We start from the raw sequence: 25,097 nt of genomic DNA on the forward strand, positions 1-25,097 counted from the left end.
TAATATCCTTTGTCTTAAATAAAATAGCCACATTTGGATTGTTTTATTTGATTAAGATTTAATTTTGTGATGTTTCTTTAAGGAAACAGCTGAAACGTAATTCAGACTAACGATAACAACTAATTTTGTCCAGTGTTACTCATTTACTGAATTCATTTGGCTGTGGCCAGGCTGGGATATGGCTCTCGATGATATAATCAACTAATTCTACTCCAATACTTAGTTTTCCGATTTCGTAAGAATAACGGGAAGCAAAATTGGCTTGAACGCAGAACGTAAATGCGCCTGAGCAAAAGACATCATGTATATCGTAAGTCGTTCTACCATCATGCGTAAGGATAAATACAAAGTCACCTTGCTTAGTATATAAATACATACAAATTCAATTTCACGTTAATGATGCTGTTATTGTTGCTTAGCTCTTGAACAACATTATCTAAAAGACCTGTAATCAATAGGCATACCATTCATAAAATCCCGTCTTTGTATAGGTAAAAGTACATTGTCGAATGTGATCTTTACATTTATAAGACAGCAGGGTGTGTGAATTGACGAAAATTCAACCGATATTTCTAGTGAGTGAACAGCCATATAGAGAAAGATTCATCTAATCGGGTACTAACGATAGAAAACATAATATCTGTAGATGTTTATTATAACATATTTGTGTTCTCAAATCGAATATTATCGGAGTCAGTTGTGCATTTTATCATGCTGGGTTACGTAAAGTAAGTACCAATATTATACTAAAGTTTAATCAATACATGCTACACTACAATTTTATTCCTCGTTAAGGAAGAACACTGGTAATAAAATAATAGTTGTCCAGGGTAATTGCTTTAATGCAAAATATTTTTATTTACAAATCTTGATAGAGAATATCAAATTTTATGAGTCCGTCGTCTTTTTATCTTTTTATTAATTCTATTGACTAATGCCGAAGAAATTATCTGGTGTGCATTGATTGACTCTAGACTTGTTTCAGTCTAGTTTTCTAAACACTAACAGTTGGGGCAGAATAGTACCCATGCAGTGAACATTTTTGCTGCCAGTTTAGATAGATAATGATGCTATGTAGTAGGGTAAAGTCATATACATAATGATGACAGACACACTCCAACACCTGGCCCACTCACTGGTTTGCTGTTTCTGTTCTATGTATTTTATTACTGCTGTTATAATAATTTCTGTTTCCCGAAACTGGTACGTCTTGTAGCGTATCCATTTAGGAAATCGTCAATTACATTTCAGTATCGTTCTGTCCCACATCCCCAGGCACTGCAGTAACCAGAATACCCAATCTTTCTTCTCCACAATGTCAGCTACCTGGAATCTCTTCCCCATCTTGAGTATCGATTTAAATTACTTTAAACAGAACAATGACAACACCACTCTCACCATTCTCGGCAGGTTTAGCACAGGCATTGTCTCTTCTTTCACAGCCACCAAGTAAAAGCCTTTTTCTGTCAGTGCAAACAGTACATTATCAAGATACCATGATTATCAGTATATCGTCACTGTACCTTCACTCCTAGTATATCTTATTATATTCTAACTATTAGAAGTCATCGCTATCACTATATCGCCTCTACGCCAACACTATCATCAATATCCGTATACCATCACTATAGTATCACTATCAGTATATTATCATCAGACTATCAATATTAGTATACCATCACTGTATTATCACTATCAGTATATTATCCCTATACCATCACTGTTGATTATATCATTCACATACCATCTTTATCAGTGTATCATCGCTATATCATCAATATATAATGATTAAATCATCGTTCTCTGTATACCATCATCATCAGTATATTATAACTATCGTCATTAGTGCGTCATCAACTACATCATCCCTGTACTATCACTAGCTATATGTTATGATATCAAAACAATCAGTATCTAATCACTATACCATATCTACCCGCATATCATCCCTATACCATCACTATAACTATACCAGCACTATACCTACCATAACTATTGGTATATTTTCAATATTCCATCACTGTCACTATATCACCACTACGTTTATCACCAGTATAACATAAAATTACATGTGTTAACATGGCCTCTTAATTCGTCTTCTAAACACTAGAAGTGTTTATCAGCATTGTTGAAGACCGTTATATCTAAAGACATTATGGCTATTTCGTTGTCTACATTGAGTTTCTTGTGACTTTGTTGAACTATATTTTATATCTGTTTATTGATACCTGGATAACTTAAGATATTAGTCCAATTAGTGCGCTACTGTTAGAACCTTTAACATGTCAATGTCTAAGATATATTCACGTTTAAGAAGTTATTCACCTCCATGATAACACATTTATGGCATTCACTTGCGTATTTATGTGTGAATTTATTAATGTATTCAATTGAATTTTCAGCTGACCGTTACTGATCTCTTTAATTGTTTGATTTATTTTTATTTATTTATTTATTTATCTATTCATTTATTTATTTATTTATTTATTTAATAGTGTTTTAATTTATTCTATATATCCATCTTCATTAGCTGTAAAAACAAAAGTATCTCTTTTATCACTTCTCTAATAATAAAGCTTTTATTGTTCTCAAGTTCGTTAATTGTTTCTCTTAATATCGTTAGTGGGCGTATACAAATGTCTATAGGAACGGATATTAAGTCAATTATATCGTTTAATTAACAACAGCGTTTAGGCATCCATATTAGAGGTGTGGTAATTTTTCGAGGAATATTCTGCAGTCTAACTTCAAGTAGCAATTCTACCGAATTTTGTCTTAAGCTGGAAAGGCGCGGAACTCTCATGTTTTGTGTTTAAAACGGAATACTTAACTGCAGTCTAAATTATTCCTTATACATACTATGTTGTATTATAGCCAAGACGGTAGCATCCTAGACTTGATATATTTATGATATAATCCAAGAAAGCAGTATCTTGTGCAAGGCTTTTCACACAGATAAAGGCGGCGTATTGATGTTTCATTATAACATTTTTTTTAAGTTGGGGCAGTTTGGGCTGGTGCGTAGAAGGTTATAGTGATAGGGAAAGGTTTGAGAACTTTAGTATGCTGGTTTATTTTGTCAGACAATGACGGAATAATATAACAGGGTGAAAGTGTATTAAAGTGATTCTATAAGACTGGGAGACAACATGATGCTTCAGAGAAGTCGGAAGCGCCATGAGTTTAATAGAGATACAAGGATAACACACAGAACTCGGTGAACGAATCACGGTTTGCCAATTAGTCAGCTGGCAATTTTGCACACAGCCTAGGATATCTGGATTATCCCCGTGGCGTCTATTTATCCATCAAGGTTTCTAAATTATGCTTTGTTTATCTTGTATACCTTAATGTACAAGAAACTGGAAACATATCTGAAGCTTTTAATTCATCTAGAGAAAGTAAAGCGTGAATGTAACCCTAATAATACAAAGTTGTTTGGTTTCTTATTTGCATCTGAACTAGCAAATTGTATTAATCCATTACATTTTAATTTTTGTTGATTTATACACACAGATACACACACAAACACACACACACACGCACACATATTAGTTCTTGATTTATATATGCAAGAACATTAGATGGACTTGATGCATATCTGAAACTAAGCAACACAAGTAAACAATGATTACCTTTCTGAGGAGCAATTTAAGCGGGGGTGGGTAGGGATGAGTACATATAGAGAAATACTTTCTTCTGGCAAGTTATATCTAAAAGTACTGACTTTAGTGTGAATAACAGGTCTGGGCTTTCATATTCTTCAATGGCTGTAGTCGGAGTAAGATATATTCTGGGAATGTAGGCATGTCGATACGCTTATTTTCACTAAAGGATCTAATTCAAGGCTTTTGACATAAATTTGAACTGTATGCTTTTCAGCTCATTTTCCAGTTGTATGTCATTCTACATCTCGGTCTTGTTAGTCTTTTCTTGATTAAGGGTCCTATCTGACTGTGTGATGGTATACAGACATTTACGTTTAAGTAAACATTTATTTCTCTTATCTTTAAATTTCTTATTTATAGTTATTTGTCTTATCTTTAAATGTAGCGTTCTCTAGTCTTTTAACTGAAGTAAGTTCAGTGAGTGTTAATGAAACTTAGATGATCATACAGTTGTTCTGATCAGTCAGCTTACTTGCTATACATATTTTATTCTGACTAACCCTGGAAATTCAGCAATTATTACTGTGACATATTGATAGCACTGTTTTATTTAAAAAAAACATGGAGTTCTGTTATTAAATCCATTTATATACGAGGTGGTATCCAAAAGCTGATCTAGAAAAATCTCTGCGCATTTGGATTTTATTTAGCCCAAGGTCAGCACATAATAGGTTAGACCTATTATCAAAGTTGTTCCATCCGAGACAACATCATAATTCATTCAGTTCATGAACATACGTTTTATCCAATGTACCTTTCCATTTTCAAAACTGATCAGGTGGGATTTGCAAGAATTATGTTTTCCTCCTAATATAAAACAATCAGTCATCTATATTTGTCACGCACTCAGTTGATATTTTGTTATTTCTACCTTAGTGTTATTGACTTCTGGCCCCAAAGATTTTGAGATTGTATGCCATCAGGTTGACATCTGTAACTGGTAGAACATTAAGTGAAATTTCTAGTACACTGATGTTAAGAGCAACAGAGGATCAGTTCATTACAGATTATCGTAGGTTCTTTAATCATTGACTGTTGTTATTTGATTTGCTTAATGCGAAGAAATAGTACTAAAATTAAGATTCCTAAAATCAAGTATCAAATACTTCTGCATCAATATAAATCTTAATCTTGTATCACAATTGGACAAATAAAAGTAGCTGTCACCTGGTTTAGTAGTAGTAGTAGTAGTAGTAGTAGTAGTAGTAGTAGTAGTAGTAGTAGTAGTAGTAGTAGTAGTAGTAGTAGTAGTAGTAGTAGTAGTAGTCTTTAGGCTCTTGTAAATCCGGATTAAGTAATCACACAGTCAAAATCCCTCACGCCGAAACTTCCACGATTTTGTTATAATAGAGCAGCAGCATCTAGAACCACATTATCCGGTGTATATTTACTGTGACTTTTAAGGTGGATGGGTTTGACCTGAGTTCGATTTGGTTGTTCTTTCTGACAATTCAAACGGTGACGTAGGGGATTCGTTGCTATCTTATTTTACTCAATTCCATACGTATAGAGCAGTTTTCTTGCTTTAAGATCTATTCCAATGAAAGTTATATAGCAACACTGGTGTCATACGTTTGTTGATTACATTTATAGGTAATACATAGAAATAATCCTTTTTTAAGACCGTTCCACGCCTCTATGATTCTAAAATTCTTCATTATTGACGATTTTCCTGGGTTGTTCCTTTTTCACTTTTCTGTACAGTGATTTTAATGTTAAAAATTTAGCTAAAATGATGAACTCTTCCATATTCGCAGTTGAGTATGGAAGAGGATATCATAACAATGAAAGACGTAGAATATGGCCACGTTGGAGAAGAAACTGAACAAGAAAAAGCAGAAATATCAATGACACATCAGGAGGAATGAAGTTGTAGTGAAGGTAAAAAGAAGTTTTACTCCATGTAGGGAAAGCATATTACAGATTAGGAAAGAAGCTTACCTCAAAAAAATATTGTGAGTATGAGATTAACTGCTCGAAACTGTAAAGCTTAGACAAGCAGTTAAGAGATTAAATAAACTACAAACGAAAATCAAATTTCAGTGCATAACACATATAAATTATACAGTTTCTGTAGTAGTAGAATTTCTTAGAGTAAAACGGACAAATACGTATGGTGGATAAGGAGACTAGAGAATTACGTCCAGCAGCTCAATAGAATATTTTTGAAGGATAAATGCTTTTATTTTTCAGGGGTTTATATGATTATTGTGTGGATAAAGGGTTCGATTAAATCTGCCACAACCCTTCCCAAAATGCTTAGCCTACTGCTAATGTAATAAACCATTATTAATTTTCCTTAGTAATGCAGTAGACGAAATATTTTACAATATTTCGTTACCTCCTGTTATGTTGTGTTTAGTTCTCCAAGGGGTTGACTGTGTGTCTCGTTCTTCCAATGAAGTTTACTGGATTGTACTCCCCTAAAATGCTGAGATTTTGAGACAATGTTTGAGTATCATTGACATTGTTGGAGGAATGGTGGATGGCAGAAGATGCGGTAATGAAGCAAAGGGAAGATGTTACAAAGGGACCAAGGAAGACAGAAGGGTGAGAGATAACAAAAGTGTAAGGGATTGCGGAAGGATGAAGGATTTACAGAAGGCGGGAGATGATAAATATTAGAAAGGATGGTAGATGAGGTGTGGATGAGAGAAAACGCAGGAATATTGGGGCGGGAATGGCAAAAAGAGTGGAAAAGACAAAACGTCCCTCTGCATTTTGATTTCATATTTGATAACTTTCATCTTTTCAGAAGTGATAGAAAAATTATACCAGTAATATATAATTGTTAGTTGTTGATGTAGTTTATATTGTAGTTGTTGCTGTTGCTGTTGAGCGAAGCGGTCTTCGTCCTCTTGGGAGAAGTCCGAAACGTGGTCCTTTGCTATTCGTAAGACTCGCAGAAGAGAAAACAGGTCAACCCACGACACCGAGAGCATCGACGGATGGATGAATGCGCATCCAGGCTCAACGATCGCGTAGGAAGTCGGGGATAAGAAACAGGAAGAAAGAGTGAGAGAAGGTTGGAGCGAAAGAATACAACAGGGGTCGCCACCATCCCCTGCCGGAGCCCCGTGGAGCTTTAGGTGTTTTCGCTCAATAAACACACACAACGCTCAGTCTGGGAATCGAAACCGCGATCCTCCGACCGCGAGTCCGCTGCCCTAACCACTGGGCTATTGCACCTCCACTGTAGTTTCTGCTGTTGATTTTGACCATGTACATCTTTTAACAGGATCGATTTATTCGACTAAAAATGTAATTTAAGGCGGTTCCCCTACATGATCACAGTCTAAACAAGTAAAAGATAAAATATATAAACCGTATCTTTCGAACCTCATCAAAGCTAGCCTTATGCAGGTGTTTGGAACAACAACTCTGTGACATTTACACATTCGTATTGTTTGTTGTTGTTGCGTAGTCACGGGCCAGTTATGACAAATAAGAACTATGGGGAAAAGTTTTCCAGCCGTGCGCATTCCCTCTTTTAGAAGATATATAGAAGATTAAGCTAATGTACTCCACACTATAAAAATGGGAGAATGTAATTTAAGCAAGTTAACGCCACGTTTTCTAGCTAATAGATCAACCATATAGAAGCGACTTTATTTTCTTATCGTTTATTTATTTAAAATGCAGGGAAATGTTCAAAGGTATTAGGTTTAATTCTGGAAATATGTTGTGATAATTACTTAGCTTCTCTATTCTTTTGGTTCTTAGGCAACTTAGGCAGCTGGTATTAAACGTTAGCACGCCGGGCGAAATGCTTAGCGGTATTTTGTCTGCGTTACGTTGTGAGTTCAAATTCCGCCGAGGTCGACTTTGCCTTTCATCCTTTCGGGGTCGATAAATTAAGTACCAGTTACGCACTGGGGTCGATGTAATCGACTTAATACCTATGTTTGTCCTTGTTTGTCCCCTCTGTGTTTAGCCCCTTGTGGGTAATAAAGAAATAGGTATTATGTATATTATGTATATTAGTATGTTATTCTCTACAGTTATAGATATTCTTTTACCATTTGAGTCTTATGAAAGGATTTACACTTCGACACGTAAATCACCGAAATATAAAGCAAACCTCATCAAGATCCCCGCTCTACAACATAGTCAAATCGTTTAGCTTGTGTTCAATACTCGGTCGTCATAATTCTCGAGAAACAACGGTTATTTTGCATGACATATTTCTACTGACCGCAACAAAATAATCTGAATAATCCACAAATATGAAACTCTGCTGTAATTGAACCGTAACAAACCTTCGATACTAATTTACAGAAGAAAGATATATATATACACGCGCACGCACGCACACACACACACAGACACACACACACACACACAAACACACACACAAACACACACACACACATACACACACAGGACATTCAGACACCATAAGGACACTGCAATTCGTCCGACAAGTTCAAAATATTATTGAGAATTATCCCAGAAAGTCAATGAGGACTATCGCCAAAGAACTTTAGGTGTTGGAGTGGGCTTACTTTAAATCTACATGTGATGGCTTTAGGAGTGGTATATAATAGAGGTTGTCATGCCACATAACATTTTTCTACAGGTCTTAGAATCAATGCTACTGGACACGTTGACATGTTGGAGACAGTTGTTAAGCACTGATGGATGAAATACGCAGTGTAAGGATATACGTGGTCCAACAAAACTCAGTACTTTCTCACAAAATCCTAATAACCTAAGAATGAATATCAGACATATTTTACGATCATGTAACACAAAATTTGTGCCCTCCACACTCGCTAGATTTAAATCTCGTGGACTACTACGCTAAGAATGTTGTAGAAAGGGCGACTAATCGACATCGTCACAGTATCATAGCTTCACTAAAAGTCTCTATTGTCCGTGTCCTATTGCTGGCATGAGACGGCGCCTGTTCCGGATTGACGCACTCATCGCAGCTAAACGCAGAATCGTATAATAATCTTATAAAAATGCTTGTCCAGGACAAGTGAGTAACTCTTTTATTAAAAAACAGAGTTCTGTTATTAAATCCATTTATATATACGAGGTCGTATCCAAAAGTTCCTGGACTAATTCTGCAGTGCACCAACAGATGGCAGCAGACGGTTGCGTACATAATGAGAGCTAGCGATGACCTTCATGAGGCAGTGTGCCAAGTGACATCACTGTGTTTACGTTACAAGTTGCGAAATTTGTGTTTTTGTGATCACATGTATGCTGTAGTCTGTGAATTAGTCATGAGCAGAAACAAAAAAAAGACCAACGCGAAGTTCTGTGTTAAACTTGGGTCGTCTGCTACAGAAATATTGAGCATGCTTCGGCAAGCTTACGGCAACGAGGCAATTGGTCGTACGCAATATTTCGAGTGGCACAAGCGCTTCAAAAGCGGGAGAATGTCCTTAGAAGATCTGCCACGAGCGTTACCCCCGGAAATGTGGTATTGGGCATCGAGAATTCGTCCCCCAGTGCCAGTCCGTCAATCAAGAATTCCACAGTGGCCTTTTGAAACGTTTGCGGGAGGACATTCGGCGAAAGTGACCGGATCTGTGGAGCGCCAAGAATTGGATTCTTCATGATGACAATGCGCCTTGTCACCGAACTCTCCTCACTGGTGAGTTTTTCGCCAAAAACATGGTATCGCTCCTATCTGTCAGATTTAGCACTTGCGGATTTTCGTCTCTTTCCCAAGATGAAAATGCAGCTCAAAACGTGGTCGTTATCTTGATAGAGAGCAGATCGCAGAACGTCCTCGACTGGCTTAGGGAAAACGACCTCCAGGCCGGAGTCCAAAAGCGGCAGGAACGCTGGGACCGGTGTATTGCTACGCAAGGGGACTATTACGAAGGGTTGAGGCGCAATGGACCAGTGGTTAGGGCAGCGGACTCGCGGTCAGAGGATCGCGGTTTCGATTCCCAGACCGGGCGTTGTAAGTGTTTATTGAGCGAAAACACCCAAAGCTCCACGAGGCTCCGGCAGGGGTGGTGGTGATCCCTGCTGTACTCTTTCACCACAACTTTCTCTCACTTTTCCTTCCTGTTTCTGTTGTACCTGTATTTCAAAGGGCTGGCCTTGTCACTCTCTGTGTCACGCTGAATATCCCCGAGAACTACGTTAAGGGTACACGTGTCTGTGGAGTGCTCAGCCACTTACACGTTAATTTCACGAGCAGGCTGTTCCGTTCATTCGGATCAACCGGAACCCTCGTCGTCGTAACCGACGGAGTGCTTCCATTCCCATTACGAAGGAAATGATGTTAAGTCTTAGGTAAGTAAGTTATTTTTCATTAAACATAAGTAGTCCAAGAACTTTTTGATACCACCTCGTATCCTGAAATAAATCTCGCCTTCTGTATCCACGCATGCACGCACACACATACGCATGCACACACACATAGACTCATGCACGTGTGCATGCATTTACAAAAATATATGTGTGCATGAATTCATACACACACATTTCAAAATCATCTGATTAAAGAATATCCGACGGAAAAACTCAATAACTATGTATTGGTCAGTGGAATGAACAACTGTCATTAGCATTTGTTACTTGTGATTCCTTTTTACCCCATTGTACTACGAAATATGTCTTAAAATAGAATGAAATTTTATTGTAATCTTCGCTATACGGCAGTATATATACGTGATTATGTATTTGTCTATATATGTGTACGTCTGTGTATATATATATAGATATATATAAAGCACGGTCACTTTCATTTGCCATATATATGTATATATATTATGCATGTGTGTGTGTGCGTGTGTGTGTGTGTGTGCGTGTGTGTGTGTGTGTGTGTGTGTGTGTGTGTGTCTGTGTGTGTCTGTGTGTGTGTCTGTGTGTGTGTGTGTGTGTGTGTGTGTGTGTGTGTGTGTGTGTGTGTTGGGATTCAGTGATCATTTGACCAATTTTCGCTCTCTATGTGCATTTGGTAAAAAGCCGTTTTGTATTTTTTGATTAGCGTTTAATGTAATTGTTCTTTTTGCAACAGAATGACAATGCTTTAGAAAGTGAAATGGTTAGTAAGTAGTATGATGCGGATTTATTCTCTTCTTTAAAATATTAATGACTCTTTTTTTTTTCCTTTGTTTCTAGTTTGCAAAACGTGTATTGTGCGTTATTTGGAAAGTAGCAAATATTGCCCAATCTGCGATGTTCTCGTACATAAAACTCGGCCCTTGCAGCACATTCGGTGAGTAACAATTATATCTGAATCAACTAAAAACATTATCGACTTTTCGATCTCGTTATATTTTTTTCTGAATCAGGAACATATTCTGATAATATCTCTTCTTGTAAAACAAATATGAGCGTTTGTATTTACATAGACTGTTTACTGTTCGGTCCTAAGTCATGAGTGAGTAGACATGTGATAAAATACAGTGAGTACGGGATCATTCCGTGTGTTTGGAGTATAATTATTCGGTACTATATTATCATAGATGGATATAATACCTTCAGTAGGGCTTGATTGAAGGAGACTTGACTTATTTCCAGCAGGGCAAGATACTCCGTAGAAGATTCCCACTCTGCCTGAATAAATTCAGAGATTATTCAAAACAAAAGAACAGGAAAGAATGTTGGTGACATTTGTTCTTAACTGTCTAGATATTAGTCCCAAGTATGTTCTCCCACATGCCGTCAAACTAATAGCCTACCCAATGCTGAAATATCAAAAGTTTACGCTAATAAAACAGTTGAAATACTGCGAGAGGCTGAAAAATAAAGCTGAAAGTCTACTCCCTGAAGCAAAACTATGAAAAGTATGCAGTGATACATGTATGAAATATACTGAGGAGTCTAACCTAACACTGTGGGATGTAAAATTATACCTATCCTGGAACTGGACACCTAAGTGCAAAGGTTCCTACCTAACCCATCTAGAGGCAGGATCAAATACTGTAATTGTTTATGGTTCAAAGGTCTTGAAGTCTTAAATTATTTGCTCCAAATGTTAAAACAAATACTAGGATTAGGTGCTGATGTTTTAAGCAGCAAATTGACATTTTTTGTTATCAAGAATCCTGAAGAACTTATGCCACAGCAAGAATCACAAATGAGGGCGACAATTAAGCGAAAAGCAGCAACAAGGAGAACAGAGTGGAAACAGAATGAAAGTAACGTTGATAGCGGTGCCTTGACATGGGCAAAGCTGTCGAGCTGCAACAAGATGGAGAGTAATCGAGCATACACAGACCCACACACACACACGCACGCACACACACATTCACACACACAGATATAGATATACGTATAAAGAGAGAGAGAGAGAGAGAGAGAGAGGAGAGAGAGACTGATATCTATGTACTTACACGATTTATAAATCCTTACGTACAGATATAAACTTGTGTGTGTGTGTGTGTTTGTGTAATACACACCCACACACCCACACTCACACACACACACGCTCGTGCATATACATGTATATGCATACATAGATGTGTGTGGACGTGAATGTGTGTGTGTAATGCGTGCATGTGAATGAATATGTATATGTGTTATGTATGTGTGTGCGTGTGCATGTTTATGCATGTTTATTAATGTCCCACGACTTATAGGTTCACAAATATGTGTGTCGGGGTTAAGTCGATAGACAAATAAAGCTGTGATGGTGGTACTCCAGTTTCGCCGCAGTTTAGTTAGTAAAACAAGTTACTACTTGAATAAAAAAAAATATAGAAATATAGAGAGAGACGTACGTGTATATATGCACACACACACACACACACACACACACACACACACACATATATATATATATATATATATATATATATAAATGTAATGGGGCAGGCAGCAGGTTGCTTAGCCACATACCGAAAAATTAGAAATAGCAGTCAAAGACTGTTTATTTCTGTTTTCTACAAGTAAGACTCCATATATAACATATCCATGTAATTCACATATGTAAAACAGAAGGAAAAAATAACGAAAGCACAGTCTCGGGTTATTACGTAAATAATACCTAATGCACCTACTATGATAGGAATTGTTTCTGTTTTTAGATTCCACATTCTGGTTACCTCTATTTCCAGGTCTTTGTATTTTGAAAGTTTCTCCATTTCTTTTAGAGACACGTTGTCATCTGCTGGTATTGATACATCAATTAGAAAGCATTTCTTTTCTTCATGATCTCTGACAACTATATCTGGCCAGTTGGCCTTAATTTTTCTATCTGTGTGTATTGGCATCTCTATTATTATTATTATTGAGTGAGAGAGCAGTTCATGCCATCAAAGTGACACTGGGGTAAAATATACGAAGCCCAATATACCCATCATGACTACCCGTCTGATAAAGGTACACCAGGCACATGCATCACAACCATATGTGCGCGACATGGTGATCTCATATCAAGATAAACAGCACATGACCTTGCAGGTGGGGCCCAGTTAGAATTTTCTTCAGGTTGAGTAGCCCATCCCGCTCAAACGGTCCCTGAATAAGGGTTGTTTAAGGATGTTGAAAGAACCACCCATGTTTCCAGAGGTGAACTATTCAAACCCCAAAGAATCCCTCTCAACACATGGCTATGATGCTCCCCCACTACTTCTGCTCGTGATCAGAGATGCACATATCGTCAGCCACTAAGGGACATGCTCAACTGGTTAAGGTCAAACAACTGACAAGCAAATCTGTGGTATTGAGCAGAATATTTGCTGTAGCCCATCTTTTATACCAAGACAATTATTATTATTATTATTATTATTATTATTATTATTATTATTATTATTATTATTATTATTACTATCATATCATTATTATTATTATTAGAGTTCAAATTCCTCCGAGGCCGACTTTGCCTTTCATCCTTTCGGGGCCCGATAAATCAAGCACGTACTGGGGTCGATCTAATCGACTTGTGCCTAGAGTAGAAAAGATTATTATTATTATTATTATTATTATTATTATTATTATTATTATTATTATTATTATTATTATTATTATTATTATTATTATTATTCATTGTTTATTTTTATCATTTTTATTTATCATAGTTACGTATATGTAATATTTTTTAATATATCTGTGCATGCGTTTGTTAATGTGTTGAAAGTTACTAGACGAGGACGAATCAAATCTGCTTACTATTTAGCAAAGTTGAATATTACGTCATCAATATGTGTGCATAATATATATATTTATGATAGTGAGAATACATACGATCATAACTGAGGAAAGCATTTATGTCAACAAATCAAAATTAATAAAAATGTAACCATTATTAACTTAATATGTAGTATCTTTAACTTAAAATTACCTGTTTCTTGATAAATAATAATCACAGCTTCCTAAGATACGTATTTAAATTAACATCTTAGTAACTTCTTCTACAGTTACCCGTAAATATAACCTTATATTTATATTTACCATTTATTTTATATTTTAATATTAATAAGATATTTACTAAGAATTATTTAATATTCTTAATTACAATTTGTAGCATATTAATCCTAAGATAATCCTAGGCATATTGACATTACATTTAATTTAATGGTAGTTTTTGAAAACATTTTTACAGGCGTGAACAGAAGATGACCCACTCTCTTTTTTGGTGTTAAGGAATCTACGTCTAGAATTTAGGATTTGGAATAATTCTTCCCCAAAAAGAAAACAATAGGCATTTTCAATTTTATAGGCACCGGCCCTGCTTATTATATCCCATTCCACAATGAACATTTTATTTTTGCTAAGGCTTGTAGAAGACGACTTATTTTTATTAGTAAAGGTGTGATTATGATTAGTGATGCGTCTTTTTATAAAGTTTTCCGATGCGCCGATGTAAAAGAAATTCTTACCCTCAGAATTCACTCTACACCATTTTTTTTTTTGGCTTATAATAATTATCAAACAAACAGTTATTTTTAACTTTGCAATCACAATATATATTTTCCATTCTATTCATATTACTGTTTTGATTTATATCATTATATTCAGTATGAATTTTATGAGGTTTATTAGATGTACGAAGCAATGAATTGGTTTACTCTTTTACTTGTTTCAGTCATTTGACTGCAGCCATGCTGGAGCATCGCCCTTATAGTCTAGCAAATCGATCCCAGAGCTTATTCTTTGTAAGCTTAGTACTTATTCTATCGGTCTGTTTTGCTGAATCGCTAAGTTACGTGGACGTAAACACACCAACCTCGGTTGTCAAGCGATGCTGGGGGAAAACCAGACACACAAACATACACGCACGCACACACACACACACACACATATATATATATATATATATATATATATATATATATATATATATATATATATATACATATACGACGGGCTTCTTCCAGTTTCCGTCTACCAAATCTACTCACAAGGCTTTGGTCGGCCCGAAGCTATAGTAGAAGACACTTGCCCGAGGTGCCACGCAGTGCGACTGAACCCGGGACCATGTGATTGGTAAGCAAGCTACTTACCACACAGCCACTCCTGCGCCTAGAAATTATGGAACGCTTCAAGAATTTGCGTGTCATCCTTGCGCAAGGGCTATGCTAATCTTCTCTGTATCTTTTCAATTTTAGAATATGTACCGCCGTAGCCAGTAAGTTTGCAAACTTTACATATCATTGTTATCTATTGGACATTTATTTTTATTATTTCTCTCCTTATTCCTATTTCCACTAAGTCTTTTAAAATAATTGCTACTGTTAGTAACTCTCGTGTTATTAGAGCAACTGTGATTTTGTGCATAATACTTTGCATAATACTCCTGGTTTTGTGCATAATACTTTAACTCCTGGTTATACCCAGCTTTGCTGAGTGTCATGTTATAACGATATTCACAATTAGAATTTGATTTAATGTCTTAAATTGAATTAGTTGGGCATGGAAACGATTGTAGGTGCAACGGATTTGGTGTTGTTCGGAATTGAATATGTTCTAAAAAATTAATGTCTATATATCAATTTCTCCTTTTTCGTTTTCTCATACACACACACACACACACACACACACACATATATGTGTGAAGAGAGAGAGAGAGAAAGAGAGAGAGAGAGAGAGAGCGATAAGCATGTGCGTATGCCAACACGTAAATATAATAGTACCTCTATGTACCTGCATACATGATATTACAAAGATAAGTATATACGATTGGCAAAGAATAATAGCAACAACCTGCTTACAAATATCGCAGAACATTGTAAATTGATCCATTGTTTGGCGTGGATACACTTGACAATGTGGCCACGGGGATAGAAACATCCAAACAAGCATAAAAAACATCCAAATAAATAAATACATTATACTAAATGTGTTTAACAGGGAAAAAATTGATGTTGCTGGTAAGCTGGTTAAGAATAGAATAAAATTCTATTCAGATCGCGTCTGCATGCATACATTATTAGTAAATGGCTACAGTTCTTATATAAATACAGAAATTTTATTTTTTATTTTTTTTATTATATTGGTGTGTAAACAGTTTCAAAAGCTTCTAATCTTTAGAAAATATCTCTCAGAATATTTTCAGGAATACAATATGTGTCGCGCTAATTCAGTTTTGTTGCGTATCTGAATTGATATATCGATTTTTCTCCCCCCCCCTCTCTCTCTCTCTCTCTCTCTCTCTCTCTTTCTATCTCTCTTTCTTTGGCTTTGGCTTTGTCTTATGCATGTTCTTTCTCTTTCTTTTGCTCTCTCTCCATTTTGCTCTCTCTCTCTTTCTCTCTCTCCCTCTCACACTCGTCCTCTATTTTTTTTTCTAACGATATACACGGTGAAATGCTTTTTTAAACGGGAAATTGGAGATTAAATAAACAGTAAATGGAAGGTATTTTGTGCTTATTTTTATTAACCCCAATGAAGAGATAAAAGATAAACTTAACCTTGTCTTGATACGAACGCTGAACGTTAAATAAGTAGCACATTTTGGTCTTCTAGCTTAAATTTTGAGAGATTATGTAACCTTTCAGGTATGACCGTCACATAAGTAGAATGCTTTGCAACATTCGTTCTAATATCTGCATTGGAGAACTTGTTTCAACTGAGTGCATTCTGTTCCAAGGAATTTATAGTCGATTATTCGCAGTATCCGAAGATGATCGCCAATTTAGGCTATGGATTAATGCTTAGTTGTTGATAAATTACCTGCTGAACTTCAAACTGATTGATTGCTATAAGGCCTGGGGGTTGTAAACTTTAAAAGTCAAGAAAAGAGTGTAATAAAAGGCCAACTTGACAATAAACTGATTCAAACAGTAAATACTTAGAAAATACCTCCCATGGAGGCCAGTAACTTTTCATCCTTCCAAGATAGAAAGACATAACGTACCAGTCAAATACTAAGCTCTGTCTAATCGATTGTGAACTTTTGAAACCAAAGCGGGAAACAAGCAGAATCGATAAAATGTTGGACAAAATATCTTGCAGTATTTAGTTGCTTTCATTCTTGACGTTCGCAGTACATGTCAAGCCGGATTGGGCTTTATCTATCATAACAGTCAATCGGTGGTTAATTTCACCTATTGTTAACCTTCTAAACAACTGCGGCATTGTGGGAATATTATAACGAGAATTACAATAACTTATACTTTTTTTTTAATTTATACACTAGCTTATTTGATTCCAATATTTGACACAACACTACAGACTAATTAATCGATTCTGGATTCAAGAATTACAAGTTTAGATTAACCTTATTTTTAGTATAAATAATATTCTTTCCTTTACTTTTTTTATTTGTATTTCTTCTGATTCGAGATAACGCAAAGCGGCGACATATCCTGGAATGTTTCATTGAATCTATCATAGGCGCACTCATGGTTTACATGAAGGCAAGGAAACTTTAAATGATGAAGCACCCATTTCAAAAGTTAGCATACAGTACTATTTACACGAGAAATATTAATACCAGTTACACACACACATGTATGTTTATGTATACATGTGTGTGTACGCGCGCGTGTGCACGTGTGCAAATATAATGTATTTATCCATATATATATATATATATTATTAAACTTTGAATAATTTTGATATATATTTAAAATAATATAAATTAATTAATTTTATGTATTGGCTTAAGTCTTTCATTGTTTGATTTGCCTAATAGTGGTTTTATGTCTAATTTAATATAATATATATATATATATAAGACATAAGAATCGGATTAAAAGAATCAAGCAGATCCCCCAGTAAGCACTCCAGGTGAGGACCCGTCTGTCTCGTCCAAAGATAATTAAATTCCAATGTAATTTAACATAACCAAGCAACCGAAAATCCGGGATATATAAACTGTAATATTTGCATTTCAGAATGTATAATAGTCATATAAAGCAAAGAGGGGTAAGAGGCAAAACATTTTCATATTTTTGTAGATGTTTCAGCTATTTCATAATCTACTCAGAATTACATTATCAATCTCAATGTAGTTATATGTAATAATATATGTAATTTGTAGCAGAGGAGTCTATTGTGAGAATTCTGTACGGTAAATGAAGTCGGGTCCTCAGCTGGAGTGCTTACAGTGTGTTCTGCTAGGTTCTTTTAATCCGATTCTTATGTCATTCAGTTAAATTATAGTTAGTTTAATATATTTTTTTTACAATTTCTATATCTTATGTTTGCGATTATTTGCGAATTTTATTAATTTAGCAGTTCTTGTACGCAAATAGAACCGTATAACTCAGTTTTCTTTCATATGTACTTAATCTTATGGAGGCACAACATAGCCAAATGTATATAAGAAAACTGGCTTCGCAGGCTCGTGATTCCGAAATCGATCATACTACGCGGAATTTCTGGTAAAAGTCATTTTCTGTAGCTTTAGGTAGACCCGTCCTGTGTGATTGAGATTGGGCAGATGGAAACTGTATAGGAACGCGTCGAGTGGTTTGTATTATTATTCAAAAGCTAAAACCTTGTCACATTGTGTCATAAAATTATGCTTGAGAATTACCATAAGGGTAATTGTCAACAACTTCTGTTATTAGAAGAGAACCGCCGATGCAATTTTAGTTTATCAAATTTGATTTAATACCAACCCCAAACGTAATTCTCATAAGGGATTGTTATAAAAATAATCTTATAATGATTCCTTCTATAGATATACATGCATAAAACTATTATGTGTGAAATTTACAATTTCACACATAATTATAGAGAGAGTAAAAACATTTCACAAATTGTTATTGGTACAAGCAACCAGTAGAATAAAAACAAAATGGCTAAATCTAATACTTTTTACTTGCTGCCTGAATTCCATTTCTTTATTGACCAAATACTCGCCTATATTCAGTTAACAATTTTAAGTAGTTTATTATTGTTTCATTTCTCCCCTATCTCCCCAAAATTTCCTTTCACCTACCCAACTACGGATCTTTATTATGATATTTTTTTTACCACTGAACCATTTTATTCAACTACTAGAATAAAATTCCTTTCATTGTAATTTGTATAAGACATGTGTGTTTGTGCTACGCGTAGGAACATGATGAGTAATGATGCATACTACACCCATGGAGAACTGTCGTTCTTAGTCGCCTGAATCACCTCTCCTAACAATGATCACCGCAGAGAGTCAAACTATCTGCGAAGCTGCAAAAGATATAGTTCCACTACACAGATCAACCACTGGGAGAGGTTAAAGAAACTGACCATTTAGTTTCGAGAGAAAAGACGCAAAAGACGTATCCAGTGATATACAAATGGAAGGACCTGGAAGGTTTAGCGCCCAACTTTGGAAGTGAAAATTATACCAATCACCGAACTGGACGGTACTGCGTAGTCCTGTTCATCTACAACAGAGCTTCTCAACCATTTTTTTTTTACCTCTCTGATTACTATTTTACTCTGATGCACCCACGTTACCATTCGGTGCTTAAAAAATTCTATCTTGTTTATATTATTGAATACTGTTAGGGATTGTATAAAACTATTGCTAAGATATATTGTGTATTGTAGAAGTAAAACCAATTGATTGTACATAAATTTTAACAACAAAATCTTACATGGACCCTCAACGGTCATACGGATCACGGTTGAGAACTTCTGATTTAGATGGTGCATAGCTTAGGGAAGAATAAACGATCGAGTCATCTACGTATAAGTGAGCGTTCTTGGATTGGACAGCAATAAGGTTATTGATGGAAGAGTTGGCGGCTAGAACTGAACCCCAAGGTTGATGTAGTATGTGCTCCAACTGTGCGATGTGATAGGAAACTATAAAACCAAGGGATAAATTATGGGTGGGGATCGAAGCCGAGAAAGTTTGATAGAATTTATGTGAGCCAAAAACGGGAGAATATTTTGCTGATGTCTAAGGCAGCAACATTGATTTTGCCAAACTTTTTTAAAGCCACAACCTACAGGTGAATGAAAAAAAGAGTTGATCAACATTGAACCCGGCGCTGCGAAATCCGTACTAGAGGTTACTGAAGAACAACAAAGAAAGAGAGAGGGAGGGGAGGGAAGGGAGAACGCTTAAGGTTGATGTAGAGCGTTATTGTGAATGGCTGTTTTCTTTACCTTAAAGATGTTAGAAATAAGGGCAATGAGATACCGGACAATGTCACTAAGGTTTGCTTTTTGTAGTCTACTTTCAAATATCAGTCTCTATCACAGTAGGATGTGAAAGACTAAAGGGTTTGTTGAGTATAGGAAGTATAGGAGCAGGTTTTGCGGTGCATTTTTAAAGTATACTGGAAGGAATATTATCACGGTTGGTCGCATTTTTTATTCTTCTTTTCTGGGTGACCTTGAGAATATTTGAGAAAATATTTTCACAATATATATATAGGCAGAAAATATCGTAAGAGATAGAAAGATAATGGGTGGGTGTACAAGAGGAGAGAGTCCGTTAAATTTTGTGTACCTTTAGTCGCAATAAAATAAATCAATTTCCGCCAGTTTCGACAATGAGTAGTTCACTTATTTGATCAACTGAACTTGCTTTTACACTAAAGTTTGTACCCTTAAATTAATCCTAAAGTGGTATCAGCATTGACACATTGTAAGAAGTCATGTCATTTGAAATGCAAGTGCAGCCACTATGTAGAGTTTCTATATGTTTTCTGTCTATCCAGTTTCACTCACATGACTTGGTTTTTCCAAAGTGCATGCAAAAAGAAACCTGTGCAAATTAGGGTGCTCATGATTCCGAAGTAAACTTCTTAATCTCTCACTCGACTATTCTTTACTGATAACAGCTTCGATTCCAATACCAAAACTTATAGGTGGTGGTACACAACCCAGCCACATTTCAGATGTTGTTTGGAAGGAGTTAGTTATCAAATTGATGCCCATTTATGAGAATGGACATTGTATTTGCTTACCATTGCTTCTGTTATTGATTACATATTTGTAAAGACGAAACTATTTCAACAGTCACACTTTCAAAGTGACAAAGCTGCATTCAGTCAACATTTTCTGCGCACTGTACTGTTAAGATTATTTGTCACACTTTTACAGGAAAGCTTGCTGCGATAGACTAGCATTCTATTTCTCATTATGCATCGATATCGAAATGAAAATACGATTGGGATCCTAAAATTAATTTCAGAAGAGATCATTTCACAGATAATTGGAAGTTCATGAAGTTCTAAAAAATGAAGCATGTCGGTAACTGGGGTTAGCATCAGCCACAAGGTAGCAAATAAACAGCAGTCTTTCTGAAAATAACATGTACATTAATCAATGATTCGTTTGAGCTATAACGTTGTGATCTCATTCAAATGAGAACTTCTCTCTTGATCTACTCTGGAGATAAGAGCGAATAGAGAAATGCATTTTCCAAAAGTACGTGTTTTCAACAAAAGTAACTCATATTGCTTGAGGTAATACAACTTACTCATTTTAACAAAGCCGTAAAATCTGTGATACATTTTTTCATTGATTATGACTAGAACAAGGGTTTATGCTTAAAGCAGAATTGTTAGAAAAGAATTTTTGAATCTTCGTGATTCTAGAAGGAAAATTATTCTTTTGGCTCGTTATCTTATAATTGCTGGTGCAGACACAAAAATATTTTATAATTGGCTTAATTTTCAAATCATTATACTGCTTGATTGGATTTCTTGTGATTAGTAAAGCAAAGTTCGAGGAGAGATTGTCGTTACAAATAAGTCTATTGGAAATATATTTAACACATATTTCTAAAATTTAATGTTCGTTTCTCTTAGATTAAAAACCTGTTATTATTTTCTACTTCACTGCCTAATGTGACTTATTTGTCCAGTAGATCGATGCTGGATTCATTGAAAACTTCAATTTTAAAAGTTAAATTAGACATAATTAAATAAATTACTTTCGCTTTTAGACTAATCAATTATCTGTTTATAGTATGCTTTGTAGCTGAAGCTGTATTTTGTTTTCGGATTTTCCCCTTAGCATACATTCCAATTTATAGCTTCTTATGCAGATATTTCCTCTCTACGAACAAATGCCTCATTAACTATAAATTTCAATACCGAACTAGGATTGCTATTTTAAAGCAAATTTATTTACCTAATATGCAGTAAACTTTTTCGAGGATTATGGTATATTATTAAGGAAACTAAATAGTATACTAAGTAGCAAAGAGATAGTATACCAAACATGTAGGAGATAGTAGAGATAGTATACCAGATAATATGCTGGGTAATATTCTAGATTCTATGCTATATCATATTCAGATAATATACTAGAAAGTTTAGAAGGTAGTATACAAGACAGTATTCTAGGTACTATATGAATCAGAACGCTGGATAATATACCAGTTAGTATATTGGAAATAATACTATATGGTACACAAGACTGTAAACTAGATAACATCCCAGATGTTATCCTAGATAGTGTGTGGTTATTGTTTAGCTCAGATCATCTCAGATTTCATTCCGCAAACCTATGATTAAATGCATTCTAGCTTTATTTTTAATGATGTCATGTGTCCTCCGCCTTTTCATATGACAGTTTGTAATTTGAGGGAGATCTGGTTGTTACTTGTAGTAAGTCATGCAACAATGCGACATAGGATCTCTCATTGAATCGCGATAAAATTATATTTTGATACTCTACCTTTCTGACTCAAGTTCTGCTCAACATGTCTCTATATGTCTGAATAGGATGGGATCAACTACATTACAAATGGATGTCCCAACAAATCATTGCTTTTCTTATTGAGAGTAACAGTCTAGTACAAGATATAGACTACCATCCCAACGAGGTCCGTTCTGATTCTCATAAAAAATTTTTTTTTAGTTATTTACTTTAACAATACCTTTTATAAGACATCTAAGTCTCATATTCCAGTATATACAGTTCTTTGGAATATAGCACCATTTTAGCTCAGAATAGAAATTAGTGCTGGGAGCCATATTATTTACTCATATAAAGTAAGGCCTTATATATTGTATATGACCACACTAATTTTAGTTTTTATCTTCCAAAAATATTTATCTCCCATACTGGAGATAATTAAAGAATTGTCATAATTAGCATACTTTTAGAGGCATGGAAAATGGATGAAAAAGTACTAAAGAAATGTATTACAAGAGTTCGTTTCGAACTTATGGATTCTGTGTTTAAAAAATTGTCGATGAATATTTTGGTCTCTAAAGCCTCTGTATCAATTTTGCTTTCTTACTAAGTCACTGGATATCATACTTGTACAAGGTTGTGTTAATTTTCGATTCAACGTTATAAATGACAGAAGAATATCCAATTGTTTAGAGCATGGAATGGAAGACGACAGTGCAGGTTCGATTTGTTTTACGTCGCAGCTCCGAAAACAGTTGCAATTTTGGTTTCTTTTCTTTAACAAGGTGTCACAGAATAACACGAGAGAAGTATAGCTACAGAAGTGGCGAACACTTGATTTCGATCTCGATGTTGAAGGAGTCAAAGTCGACCACGAAGTTTTAATCTCAGAATACAGATGCCACGAAGTTTTAATCTCAGAATACAGAGGACACAAGCCGACGAGGTCGGCTTGCGCGAAATAGCAGCAAAATTCTCCCTACCCAAAAATCTTAGAAACGACAAGAACTTATATGGTAGTTTACATCGTTCGAAATAGCTGCCAAATATCTTATCAAATTATGCCCAATCTTCCTTAAATAATCTATTCCTTGAATCTAAGTATCAACATTTATTCCAACTGGGGCTATCCTTCTTAAAGTGGTAGTTTAGCTCTAGTTCGAATACCTTTGATCACAGATCTATCTATTCGATGAGGATTTATATCTGGGGCTATGCAACAACCAAAGCAGAAAGGAAGGAAAACTTGATAATGTGCTCTTAGATACATTAGGTGGAAGAAAAGTCACATTAGATAATATAATCGTACATATTTCTAAAACGTGGGTTAGCATGTCTGAAATAACTATAGTTCTACTCGGTCATGGATCACCCGGGACTAGGCAAGAAAACAAAAAAAAATATGACAGACAACCCAGTATTTTATCCAATTTCAAGCAATCTACTACCTGAAAAACAACTCCTAAAATGCTGGTTTATAAATAGAGTAACGCCGGAAAGTTTGTGAGTGGGTCAGTCAGTCAAATTAAATGCTACTTACATTACTGAAAAGAGCCACTACATATTTATCAAATCGTTTCTTCCGACCACCAAGAAAGAGACAAAAGAATAAATAGTGGCAATATAATTATTCTTATGCGTGGTTTTTTCTCTATCATAAGCGTTATCTTGCATGGTGGAAGTACTTTTCTAAACCTCATTCTTATTTTCATTAGCACCATCACAAATATAATTAGATACTTACGATTGCCATCAAAACTATTTCCAGTTTGGTTACGGAGATTATCGTTTGTTCTTTTTGACATCGCATGTGAACAAAACATATGCGGTCATATTGATCACGTATCTGGTCTTTTTAAAGGAAACACATGAGGAAATATATATTTATCTTTCCTATGAGAAAATTTCTCAGGTGGAAACTCCTCTTATCCGTGCGTGTGCGTCTGTAGTGTAGTGTGGTGTGATGCGTGTGTATGTGTGTGTATGTGTGAATCTATGTATCCATGTGTACACACACACACACACACAAACACACACACACACACAATAGACAAATACGAGCATATGGAACAGTATACAATATAAATTCTTGAGGTACTAAAATTACGTCCGCCTCTAGATGGCGTTTAACAATTACCAAATGGTAACTGAAAACAGCTTCCGCGTGATAAGGGGAAATAATCAAAAGGATCAAGCTTAGCCCAAAGCTGATACGCCATCAAGGAAATAGACAGGTTTATTGCCTGGAGAAAAGAGCATGCATTTGTTTTTCGCATTCAAGCTTTCCGGCCAAATTAGGTTTTCGTACGGTTGTGTGGCTATGTGTGTGTGTGTGTGTCTGTCTGTGTACATATTTATTATACACACGTACACAACCACACGCGCTCGCGCATATACATATATGCATGTATCACATAAATACACTCACGCACGCATTCACACATATCGTACTACAAATTTCAAACCCCTGTGGTG

General features: G+C 35.5%; 1 protein-coding gene and 1 non-coding gene across 3 annotated transcripts in view; one reads left to right on the forward strand and one right to left on the reverse strand.

Annotated features, from left to right (window-relative positions):
• The window catches only part of LOC115215012 (polycomb complex protein BMI-1-like), a 244,130-nt gene that overhangs the window by 165,285 nt on the left and 53,748 nt on the right, over nucleotides 1-25,097 (forward strand). For both annotated transcript variants that reach the window (XM_029784126.2, XM_029784124.2), the window contains exon 3: nucleotides 10,761-10,857. In XM_029784126.2, the coding sequence (XP_029639986.1) occupies nucleotides 10,761-10,857 (97 nt within the window). The remainder of the gene's footprint in view (nucleotides 1-10,760; nucleotides 10,858-25,097) is intronic.
• On the reverse strand, nucleotides 15,111-15,217 carry LOC115215269. The gene has a single exon (XR_003881970.1). It is a non-coding gene; the product is annotated as a U6 spliceosomal RNA (small nuclear RNA).

The sequence above is a fragment of the Octopus sinensis genome, linkage group LG8 (genome assembly GCF_006345805.1).
Source record: "Octopus sinensis linkage group LG8, ASM634580v1, whole genome shotgun sequence".
Lineage (NCBI taxonomy): Eukaryota > Metazoa > Mollusca > Cephalopoda > Octopoda > Octopodidae > Octopus > Octopus sinensis.